This window comes from Pseudochaenichthys georgianus, unplaced genomic scaffold (genome assembly GCF_902827115.2).
Source record: "Pseudochaenichthys georgianus unplaced genomic scaffold, fPseGeo1.2 scaffold_690_arrow_ctg1, whole genome shotgun sequence".
NCBI classification, from domain to species: Eukaryota; Metazoa; Chordata; class Actinopteri; order Perciformes; family Channichthyidae; genus Pseudochaenichthys; species Pseudochaenichthys georgianus.
Window position 1 is genome coordinate 3,077 of NW_027263244.1, and position 12,628 is coordinate 15,704.

The window sequence follows — 12,628 nt, forward strand, 5'->3', positions numbered from 1 at the left end:
TAAGATGACTCTCAGAGGAGAGGAGTTCTCCTTCCTCTCACCGCCTGCTGCTTCCCCTCCTCTCTCCTCGGTTCCTCTCTCCTCGGTTCCCCTCCTCTCTCCTCGGTTCCCCTCCTCTCTCCTCGGTTCCCCTCCTCTCTCCTCGGCTCCCCTCCTCTCTCCTCGGTTCCCCTCCTCCGCTCGCATCTCCTGTGCGGGACTAAGTCTCGAGGATAGGAGTCGAGGAGGGGAGTTAGAGAAAGGAGAAAGTGTGTGTGGTGAAAACAGTCAACACACAGTTCAATCCGCTTTAGCAAAGAGTCCAGCTGGTAACGACCCCACCGAGAGTCCAGTCCAGTTCTCAGGCCCGCGAACAAAGAGCCGCTCCGGGTTTTCCCGCGGATCCTCCCGATCCCAGACACAGCTCTTTCACAGAAAGGCAAACTGCGGCAGAACGAGCCCTCAGACCGAGAGCTGCCCCCGAGACCTTCACATGTCCTTCCTCCTCGACAGGGAGAGCTCCAGGCCATCGATACCACATATAAGAACGGAGCTGCGGGCCGTGTCGCCTCTGACGGCGCCGGGCAAAGGCTGCCTTGGGAAATGCTTCGTGCTTTTGTTTTGAAGTCCTAAAACCGGAAGTGCTCCCCTCTCGGAACCATTTTGCGTCTCGTCGTCGCTTTGTGTTCCTGAGAAAGCGCGTGAGCTCCAGCTGATCCATGGTGTGTGTGAGCTCTGATCACCGTGTGTGTGTGTGTGTGCTCTGATCACCGTGTGTGTGTGTGTGTGTGTGTGTGTGTGTGTGTGTGTGTGTGTGTGTGTGTGTGTGTGTGTGTGTGTGTGTGTGTGTGTGTGTGTGTGTGTGTGGATGAACCTCTCTCTTCTGTTTACCTCGCACTGTAGAAGCTAGCTTAGCATGCTCGCTGGTAGCACGTTAGACTGAGAGACACCGGAAGTGGTGATTTAGTGAACACGAGCGAGCGGTCTCGTGCTCACTCTGCTCTCCTGTGTATAAACAGTATCAGCCTGTATTCAAAGACCTCTCTCTCTCTGTGTCGCAGGAGCGCCCCCTGCTGTCCGCGGGGCTCCAGCCTCAGCTCCAGGTCCACAGAGCAGGTCTGTCCCCCCTCTCTCTCTCTCTCTCTCTCTCTCTCTCTCTCTCTCTCTCTCTCTCTCTCTCCTTCTCTCTCTCTCTCTCTCTCTCTCTCTCTCTCTCTTCTCTATTTCTGTCTCACGGAGAGATTCCACAGGTCCTTCCTTCCTGCAGCGGCCAGACTGCACAGCCCCTAGGAGACACACACACACACACACACACACACACACACACACACACACACACACACACACACACACACACACACACACACACACACACACAGAGAGAGCAGGACCCCAACCTGCTGAGACAACAACACAGACTATACAACCAGCTCAGCCCCTAGAAGACCCCCCCCACACACACGCACGCACGCACGCACACGCACACACACACACACACACACACACACACACACACACACACATACCATGTGTACATCACTTCAGGGGACATTACATTGACTTACATGCATTTCCTGGAGACTTATCCTAACCAAGTCTTCACCCTAGCAAGAAACTTAAACATTAAAGATTCAACAGAAAAGCGTAGCTGTGCCTCGTTCACTTCATGATATAACCTAGGCTTCACATCAGGCTGCATTGAAAAGCCAGTGATGTGCTTGTTGTGAATTAAGCTGTCGTTATCTAGCCTGGGTAGTCTAGCCTAATGGTTCTCAACTGGTGGGTCGCGACCCAAAAGTGGGTCGCGGACAGAGATGGGGTCGTTACTAAAATAAAAGTAATATATTACATATTACGGAGCGTCCACACTACAGCTTCAAAAATAGCTTGGAGCTGGGCGTGTCTGGAGCTTGGGGATTTTATTCAAGCAACACGGCCAACAACCAATCACATGAATCTCCCGCCCCCGACATACAAAGCAAAACCCCCGGGGATTTTATGGGAGCAATATATATATATATATATATATATATTTATATATATAAACTCCCCAAACAGGCGAAACCCTACCAGTTTCCCCCACTGTCTCTGCCACCTCCCTCCATGCTGGTTCCTCCGGTTTGTATCCCGGTAGGTGAAGAGGGTCTGCTCATACAGCACCGGGTGGTTGCTACGGCGATAGTTAGTTTCTCCTCCGACTTTTTTTGAAATATAGAAATGAACGGCGGGATATCTCTCCCAGCTTAGACGCGTTTTGATTGGCTACGGCTTCAGCTGTCAGATTTTGGGAAACGGGATTTGATTGGCTGGCGCTGGCTACTCCGGAGACGGCGGAGACGGACCGCTCTGCTACCCACAATTCAGTTCGGCGAAAAAGCGAGGCAACGTGACGTCACCCCATTGAAAGTGGATGGGCAGATTGAAGCTGTCGACGCTGTCGACGCTGTAGTGTGGACGGGCCGTTACTTTAAAAAAAAGTAATATATTACACTACTTCGTTACTCTCTATATAAAGTAACTCGTTACTTTACTCGCAGGGCCGGCCCGCCCCTCCCTGCAGGCAGATCACGCAGACTGCGGCGCACCTACAGTGTAAGCGCGCCACAGTTTTGCCTCTGCGAGACTCCACTTGCCCCCCGATTACTATTGCATTAAGGAAGACATAACACAAGTCTTTCTTTTGATATGCTCTAAAATAGGCTACCGGCCAACAAGCTAACAGTCTGTGAAACGACAAGACACTAATTCAGGAAACCAGTTCAAGGCGCATTGTTCTTATCATTCTCTACGAGCGCAGTGACGGTAAGGAATCTAATTACTTGTTTATTTAGTATTCCATAACTTAGTAACAGAGATGTTCAAACTAAAGTGGAGACATGGCAGAATTCCTACAATGAAGCGGGAAGTGAAGTGTTCACCGTGAGAGGGCGATCAAGGAGAAGAGAGCGAGCGTTGAGGGAGTTCACAGATGAGAAGACTCGTGTTCATGCAGCACTGCACGTGGAGACGTCGTCTCGCAGGTCGCGCAGATTACATACGCCTACATGGATATAAACCTGCGGCGGAAACCCCTCGTCCGTGAGTGTGATTATTTTATAAAAGTAACGAAGTAACGCGTGTCGGGGCAATGTTAGTAACTGTAGTGTGATTACTGAATGATAAAAGTTACTTTGTAACGCGTTACACCCAACTCTGGTCGCGGAGCCGTTTCGAGTGAAAAGATGTGTGAGTGAAAACCTCTGTCACGTAGTGATCATCATCTCAATAAAACATCTTTGCTGATGTTTTTTCGAGTCGTCTGGCCAATCAGAATCAAGATCGTTGCCGGAAGTCCCCACGGAGAATAACTTTGCCCTAGAACTGTTCTTTATACATCCATGGGTACAACTTCAGATAACAATGAACCAATAATGAAATATCACCCCCGGTCTGATGATTGACAGGTCACAGAACAATGGGGGCTATCTACCCTTACCCACAATGCAAAGTCCTTCACACAGACTCTCCTCGTTGCTCTTCTCTCTGTGAGGAGACTGTCAGAACTACAGAAGTGACAAACAAACAATGGCATCAAATATTATTAAAATGTCGGGTAGTAATAGATTTATTTATTCTCTTCTCAGAGTGGACCAGAATGCGTAGTTTATGTTAGTATTTCTAAGAATCCCCCCAGACCCCCTGCTGGGGTTGGGTTTCCAGCATGTGTGCCTTTTGATGTGGTACAGTTCAGCTTTGATTCCATCATCTCATTAAACCTTAAAGCATTCTTTAGTTCTGTGAAGGGATGTGAGGGATGTATGCACTACACTTCACTTTCATTAATATTGTATGCTGAAAAGCGTATATATAAATTAGTGCTCTCAAAATTATCGCGTTAACGGCGGTAATTCATTTTTTGAATTAATTGCGTTAAAATATTTAACGCATTTAACGCATGTGCAGAATGGCCCGCCCCATACGTGCCCCCAGTGGCAGCGCCAGGGTATGGCTGGGGTAGCTGCACCCATACCAAGAAATGGCTGAGCCCCACCATGAGACACGATGTTAGAGTAAGCAACATAAAGTCTGCCAACTCGCGGAGTAACTCACACAGACAGCAGTTAGTCAGACTGATTTCAGTAGCCACGGTTTTGAAAACTTTTGTCACGTAGTGATCGTCTTCTCAATAGAACATCTTTGATAACGGCGTGGTGTTGTTGCAGGAAGTCCCGACGCAGAATACTTTGCTGTAGTACAGGTAACACGTAACTGGTACGCAGGTTATGGCGTAATCTGAAATGCGTACCGTCACTTGTGTCACAAAGCGCATTGGCGTACCGACGTACTTGTGAAGCTTTTCCAGAAGGCGGTTCGATCCCCGGACGACAGAGTCGGTCTCCGTGTGCACAGACAGGCTGCTGTTAACGTCGGTCTGTACAACGGAACTGAGCCAACACTACGCCAACCGGCTGCGGAGGGAGACCCCCCCCCCTCACTGGAGAACTGCGCTCAAACAGCTGATCACAACGTGCACACTCTGTGGTCACAAAGTACTCCACTAGCCCCCCCCCCTCTGTCGACTCCTGAAGACTCCCCCCCCCCCCCTCTGTCGACTTTCCTGAAGTACTCCACTAGCCCCCCCCCCCCCCCCCTCTGTCGACTTTCCTGAAGTACTCCCCTAGCCCCCCCCCCCCTCTGTCGACTTTCCTGAAGTACTCCACTAGCCCCCCCCCCCTCTGTCGACTTTCCTGAAGTACTCCACTAGCCCCCCCCCCCCTCTGTCGACTTTCCTGAAGTACTCCCCGTTGATAGAAATCAACACGTAATGAATTCAGACCCCACGGTTTGATGATTGATAGGTGTGTGGGTTGCCTTTCATTTTGACACGCAGAAAAATGTTATAATAAACATACTGTATGTTAAATGGATATATCCGCCTGCTTTCATTTATCTTTCCATTCCCAACAATATAGTATAAATAAATGGCATATTTTGGACATAGTTCGAATGGTGATTAATCTGATTAAAAATTGTAATCGTTTGACAGCCCTAATATGTATATATATATATATATATTAACCAATGGATTAACCCTCAGCAGGGTTGTTATCGTTTTAATGCCATTGAAGACAACTTTTGATCAGAAACAGCAAAAGGTGAGACATATTGCCGTTTTGGCTCTGTAAAGCTACGTTGTGTGTTGTCTGGATTTGCTATCGCTGCGGTGAGTTTTGATAGCACAGTGACGATACTTACACCTCTAGAATCTGTGGAATCTCAGCTTTAATCTGATATCTTGTTTGTGCAGATTCGATAAGTAATAACTGTGCATACTTTTATTTAAATAAGGTCTGAATGCAGGACTTTAACTACTAGAGGAGCATTTCCATCCTATAGGCGCAGAGTAGCTGTGATTGGTCTCCAAAATAATTGATAGTTTACAATCTGGCTGAACTGGAAGCGGTATGCAAGTATATAAGCGAAGGCATTGATTAAGGCTGCAAAACTACTCAAATTGTTAAGGCGATTAGATTTTAAATTCTAACACAGTTTTTCTGAATGTGCTTCCTGTTTCCTGCAGACGTCCAGCAGCTGGTGGTTAAAGAAGAGGTTCCCCCTGAGCAGCAGGAGTGGAGCTCCAGTCTGGACCAGGAGGACCCAGAGCCCCCCCCAGACATTAAAGAGGAGCAGGAGGAACTCTGGATCAGTCCGGAGGGAGAGCAGCTTCAAGGGCTGGAGGAGGCTGATATCATTGAGTTCATCTTCACTCCTGACCCTGTGAAGAGTGAAGATGATGAAGAGAAACCTCAGTCCTCTCAGCTTCATCAAAGACAAACTGAACACCTGGAAACAGAAGCTGATGGAGAGGACTGTGGAGGACCAGAACCAGCCAGGAGCTCAGATCCAGAGAGACATTTACAACCTGAGATTGAGGACAACCCTGGAGACTCTTCTGAACCAGAGGCTGAGGACAACCCTGGAGACTCTTCTGAACCAGAGGCTGAGGACAACCCTGGAGACTCTTCTGAAGACGCTGAGGACAACCCTGGAGACTCTTCTGAAGACACTGAAGACAACCCTGGAGACTCTCCTGAACCAGACACTGAAGACGGTGCTAGTTGGAGGGAGACCGGAGAACCTCAGTCAGGTTCAAACTCCCAGGAAAATAAACAAGACCCTGTCAGCGATTCAAGGTGTAGTGCTGGAGAGAAACGCTTTAGATGCTCTCAGTGCAGGAAAAGATTTGTCCGCAAGTTAGGTCTGAAAGTTCACATGAGAGTTCACACAGGAGAGAAACCATTCAGCTGCTCAGTCTGTAAGAAATCCTTTTCAGTGAGAGGTCAGTTAAAGAGCCACATGGCAGTTCATACTGCAGAAAAACCATACAGCTGCTCAGTCTGTGAGAAATCATTTAAACAGGAAAGAAGTTTAAATAGACACATGATAGAACACACTGCAGTGAAACCATACCGCTGCTCAGTCTGTAAGAAATATTTTACAATAAAGGGAAATTTAACAATTCACATGAGAGTTCATACAGGAGAGAAACCATATGGCTGCTCAGTCTGTAAGAAATATTTTACAATAAAGTCAGGTTTAACAAGTCATATGAGAGTTCATACAGGAGAGAAACCATACAGCTGCTCAGTCTGTAATCAATCATTTACACAGGCTAATAGTTTAAATAGACACATGAGCGTTCATACAGGAGAGAAACCATACAGCTGCTCAGTCTGTAATAAATCATTTGCACAGGGAAACAGTTTAAAGATACACATGAGGACGCACATAACCAATCAGCCGCAGTGTTTCAGACTGAAGATGGATGACCAAGCTACATCTGATGAGACACATGATGAGGCCGAAGTGACTGATGATCGGAAAGATTCCCTCAGTCCGTTTTAAAATCTCTAAAGAGTAACAAAGGTCCTGTCGGTGCTATAAGACGCATCACTAGCATGCTACCAGTCAGAGATCTGAGTGGGAAATATTAGGCCTGAAAGAAAGTCTGAAGAGACGTAAACATCAGATCAGCTCATCAGCACAACTCTCAACATCCATATCAATAATATCATCAGAACATGAACATAACCAAGAACCATCATTATTCTTATTTTACTCACTGTCCTTTTACTCTGTGTTTATGTTTTATGTTATAAATATATATTTGAATAATTTCTCGACTGTTATTTTTTACTAAATGTTATGTAATTAACATAAAGATGTGCTTTGGAAATAATTGTTTTTCCTAAATGGTTAGAAAAACGTGTTGAAGCTCACCTATTGTGCTATATTTCAACAATAACTGATAGAGCCATATCTATACAGATCACCCTTTAGACTCATCCCCCTCTATTTCAGCCCTGCTCCTAAAAGAGCTGATTCTGGGTCCGTGGCTACAAGGCTACACCCCCTTTGTAGCTGCTGGCCACGCCCCCTTTGTAGCCACATGCTGCAGAGAGAAGCAGAAACTCAGCTAAACGCTGCCGTGATGAAATAACAATTAAAACCAATTGGAGAGAACTCACCAGGGAGAAACCCCCGCTCTGCAGCTTTCTCCCTCTCAGCCAGTGTCAGCATGTCGTTAACGAAGTTGAGGAGTGTTTGTTGGCCCTTGGCTCCTTCTCGTATACCAAACAGCCGTAGAGTCTTTCTTCTTCCCCGGTTCTCCAGGTCGTCTGTCTTTGACTCAAGGTAAGCGATAAGTTTGTTAACGGAGTCAAGTAAGGCCTCCATTTTTTCAAGCGTCTTCTCTGCGTGGTGTATGCGGCCTTCGGCCTCGTTAATAAGGGTTGAATTGGAAGAAACATCACGTTTTAATTCTGTTAATTTACTCTCCAATGCAGCCGTTGAGGTTGTCACGACAGTCAGACGTGTGTTGATGTTATCCAACTTTGTTCCGAAGTCAGCCGTAGTGATTTCATCTCGCTCAAAACGTCAGCTATGTTAGCCATGTTGCTATCTTCAGAGTCGCTCCCTGGACTTGGCGGGGCTGTTTTAATCGACCGACTTCGCCCCCGAGTGAAAATATCGCAAGCCTTGGGCGCTGGAGGGTTTGACATAACAAGCTGATATTGTGTTGTTAATGTTTGCCTTGGAGGGACAGATTTTGTATTAAATGATGTGTGGTTGTCGGGAGCTTCCTGTTAGTGTTAATGCTAGAAGCCTAGTGCCCAAAGTAGATGTTTTAAAGACCTGGTTTTTAGTTGCTAAGCCTGATATTGTTGTAGTTTCTGAAACCTGGTTAAAACCGTCTGTCACTGACACTTATTCACATTGATGTATTCAGAGCAGATCGTAAGGGCAGAGCTGGTGGTGTTGCAATATACACTGCTGAGAAACTACAGAGTCCTTCACTCAATCTCAACTCCAAGGCACTTTGAGTTGCTAGCTGTCCAACTAACTATAGCAAACGCTCCTCTCACTGCTATTGGCTGTTATAGGCCTCCATCGGCCATCATGGATGCAACTACTAGCCTTACTGAATTGTTGTCTACGTTTTCATCTGAAATCATATTATTGGGTGATTTAAATTGGGACTGGTTTAAGCAGGTTTGTGATTCTTTGAACTTAACTCAGCTTATTGATGGTCCCACTAGAATAAACCCAGCCAAACCCAATAACGATACCCTTATAGATGTCATTCTAACAGATGCAGCTCATAAGTACGTGTCTGTTGCTGTTTTTCCTGATGATATCAGCGACCATTGCCCTATTGCTTGCGTTAGGAGCACTAAGTCGCCCAAAGCCAAGGGCCTTATTGTGCTCAGGCGCTGCTTCAAACACTTCTCTGAGCAGGCTTTCCACACGATCTGGCGGAGGTTAAATGGCACTTCATAGCGTTAATTCCATCTGTCGATGTTGACATGCCCCCCTTAGAAAATTCAGAGTCAAGAATAATTAAAAAAAGCTAAAGCTGATACTATCTGAGCTTAACCACTGATTGTTTTAATGACCATTCTAAGTTCTGGAAAACAATGAAACTTCAGAACAAGAAGGTTTCTAGTTTCCCACAGAAGCTGAAGGTCAGGGATTCTTTTATTTCAGATTCAGATGGTATGGCTAATGCTTTCAATGCTCACTTCAGAAAGGCTGGTCACGTGTTTGATGAGCAAAGTCATGACTCTCTAAATGGTCGTACTCACAGCCCTGGTCGAGAGATGAACTCCCTGTTTCTGATTTAGCTTATTTCTCGGTCTCTGAAGTCTTCCAGGGTTTGCACTCAATTGATCCTAAAAAGTCTGCCGGGCCTGACGGCCTCGACCCGTTCTTTTTAAAAATTGCAGCTCAAATTGTAGCACAACCAGTAACTGATATTTGTAATCTCTCCCTGTCCACTCACACACTGCCCGCTGTGTGGAAGCGAGCTCTGGTATTTTAGGAAATATGTGCCAGATCTGCTCCAGTTTGTGACTCTTACAACCTCAGAACCAGTGCCTGGATACGGGTCCGGGTTCCTGCAGGCTGGAGAAAGGAGTCTCTTTTATTATGGTCCTTGGTCTTGGAATGACCTTCAATGAAGCCCCAAACTGAGGGCACTTGTCTCAATAGCATGTTTTAAATTGAAGAAATTAAAATCAATATTTAATGATATAAGATAGTTTAAACATACAGTAATGTTATAACTGTTTTATTGTGAAAATACTTCCGGTTAGTTTTCGCCTGTGGTTAAAGTTTATTTTGAAAAGCTATTCCGGAAGGGATCTCCGAAATACCAACAGTAGCTTGACTTCAGGTTTTAACGGAAAAGTAACGATTGCAGCCGATAAAATGCAATAAATGAAAAGTCATTAAAGAGAACATGAGGAGGAAAGGCGTGTTTAGTTATGTATTGAATGGACAATGTAAAAATCCTCTGTTATGTGCGATATCGGACATTGGTGAAAGGAGGGCGGAAGATTACGCCACAGCCGCCATTGAAGAGGAGGAGCCAAATGAGATATAAAAAATATTAAAATGGGGGACCCTGATGTAAACAAGACGAAAGTCTTTCTCTGGTCTGCATCCCCTTATCAATTGTGTGTATTGAGCTGTGCTGTATTGTACCCATTCTGCAATCTGTTAATAACATTTTCAATCAATCGATCAATCAATCGATCGATCGATCATATATAGTCAGGTGACGGAGCTTGGTGGAGTCTCTTTCTTCACGGCCGCGACTGCGAGAGGGAACTGCAGCTTCCCCCTCTCTTTCTCTCTCTGAACCATATCTCTGCTTGTAACATTACCGCGCCATTTTAATTAAAGTACTGTTAAGTATTACTTTGTTATAGCACCCTTACTCCATGTTTAATGGTACGTCCCATTGTGCACCCTTACTCCATGTTTAATGGTATGTCCCATTGTGACGTCATAAGCAAGCGCTATATGTCTCATTGTTGATTACGCAGCACTGCCATGCTGGTTCATGCTCCTGAATAAATGGATGAGAGAAGAACAATGACTTTATTAGTTTAACAGGTTATGGACCCAGGAAAAGTTGCCTTTAGTTTAACGCAAAGTATTACACGGGACTTCTACAAACTATGTGGACCAATAAGTAAAGAAGTGGCGGGAGATATTACACGCGACGTATTACGTGAGAGCCCAATGCTAACAAGCTAGTTGAGCAAGCTAATCGCTGTGCTAACAAGATGGCAAGCAGAGCAACGGGAGCTTTCGCGCCACAGCTTTTGTTCGATGGAACCGACGATAAGTATGACCTTTGGGAAACAAGATTCTTAGGCTGCCTACATATCCTGAAATGAAAAGAAACTATTCTCCATGAACCCAGTGGAAAGAGTCCTGAACAGCTGGCAGGAGACGGGAGAAAGAATGCTGGTTGCTGTGCTGAGCTAATAAGACTGAGAGATGATAAAAGCCTGTCGCTGATAAGACACGGTGCCGCTGATGATGGCAGGAAGGCAGACAGCGAAAGTGTTACGACTACCTTATCCGGGCGGAGAACATTATCACGGCTTTGAGGGAAGCAGGTGAGACCATGAGGACTCATAATGGCCGTGATGATAGGAGGACTACCGGACACCTTTACGCCACTGGCTGTTCATGCAACGCAGAATGAAGATAACGTTACATTCATGGACTTCAAAAGGAGACTGCGTGTACACGAAGAGGCAGAGGCGCCGGCAGCATGTCTGCTAACAATAGAACAGAAGAACGTGCTAACGTGTGGAATAAGGCAAGAACATGTTACAAGTGTGGTTACTGCAAAGATAACACACGAAGAATCCTGTGCAAGAAAAAAGGGTTAAGAGTCACAGAGGAGACGGAGGAGGAGAAGAGACGGAGAAGAGACGGAGGAGGAGAGGAGACGGAGGAGGAGAAGAGACGGAGGAGGAGAAGAGAGGAGGAGGAGAGGAGACGGAGAGGAGACGGAGAGGAGACGGAGGAGGAGAAGAGACGGAGGAGAAGAGACGGAGGAGGAGAGGAGACGGAGGAGGAGACGGAGGAGGAGGACGGAGGAGGCGAGGGAGGACGGAGGAGGAGAGGAAACGAGGAGGAGAGGAGACGGAGGAGGAGAGGAGACGGAGGAGGAGAAGAGACGGAGGAGGAGAAGAGACGGAGGAGGAGAAGAGACGGAGGAGGAGAAGAGACGGAGGAGGAGAAGAGACGGAGGAGGAGAGGAGACGGAGGAGGAGGAAGAGACGGAGGAGGAGAGGAGACGGAGGAGGAGAAGAGACGGAGGAGGAGAGGAGACGGAGGAGGAGAAGAGACGGAGGAGGAGAGGAGACGGAGGAGGAGAAGAGACGGAGGAGGAGAAGAGACGGAGGAGGAGAGGAGACGGAGGAGGAGAGGAGACGGAGGAGGAGAAGAGACGGAGGAGGAGAAGAGACGGAGGAGGAGAGGAGACGGAGGAGGAGAAGAGACGGAGGAGGAGGAAGAGACGGAGGAGGAGACGGAGGAGGAGAGGAGACGGAGGAGGAGAGGAGATGTCGGGAGACCTCCAGACAGCGCGGAGATGAGAGGCGTCATGGTGGACGCTGGAGCAACATCCACATCGTGAAGGATAGTGAAAAGTTTGACAGCTTTGCCGACTCATTCCTTTCCGGGACACACTCAGCTGACGGGACCGAACGCAGCGGAACAGCGATCGAGCATCTGCTCGGCGACACTGGACGGCAGCGCAGAGCCCATCTACGGAGGCACCGACCTTCATACCCACGTGACCTCTTGGCAAGAGCGGCTAACGGAGGAGCGACAACCCCCGTCAGGGCAGGAGAGGCCACGTGGTTACAAGGACAGCAGCAGGTGGACCTCCGCGAGAGCCGACATTTGCTTTACTGGCCAACTGTTACAGAATGTTGAGAAATGAAGAGGGCAGCTGGAGCTAGATGTGAGCGAGGGCTTCTCATTGGCTACGATGAAGACAGCCCCGCTTATCTGGAGTATAAACAGAAACAGAGAGGAAACTCAAGCATCTGAATCACACAGAACGTGGTCGTGAGGATGCAGCCTCCAGAGCCACAGGCAATGATATACACGTAGGACCGGTCTCAGGTCATGGTGTTCAGATGTGTGTGCCTGGAGAGAGAGCGCAGCCGAGTAAAGCCACAGACTGTAACCAGAAGGTTTCCAGAGGAACAAAGGAGACCAGCTCGTCTACCGCAGTCTGTGACACGCCTCAAAGCTACAGCGATGCCACAGTGTCAGCTCTGAGGAGAACGAGACC

The 12,628-nt window shown here is 47.3% G+C and overlaps 1 protein-coding gene across 1 annotated transcript; it reads left to right on the top strand.

The window, feature by feature from the left end:
• Positions 1 to 465: 465 nt before the first annotated feature.
• Positions 466 to 7,120, top strand: LOC117443857 (zinc finger protein 260-like). The gene is made up of 3 exons (XM_071202662.1): positions 466 to 701; positions 1,041 to 1,095; positions 5,540 to 7,120. Exons 1-3 carry the CDS (start codon positions 699 to 701, stop codon positions 6,862 to 6,864), a joined length of 1,383 nt encoding a protein of 460 aa, XP_071058763.1. The 5' UTR covers positions 466 to 698; the 3' UTR covers positions 6,865 to 7,120.
• The last annotated feature ends 5,508 nt before the right edge of the window (positions 7,121 to 12,628 follow it).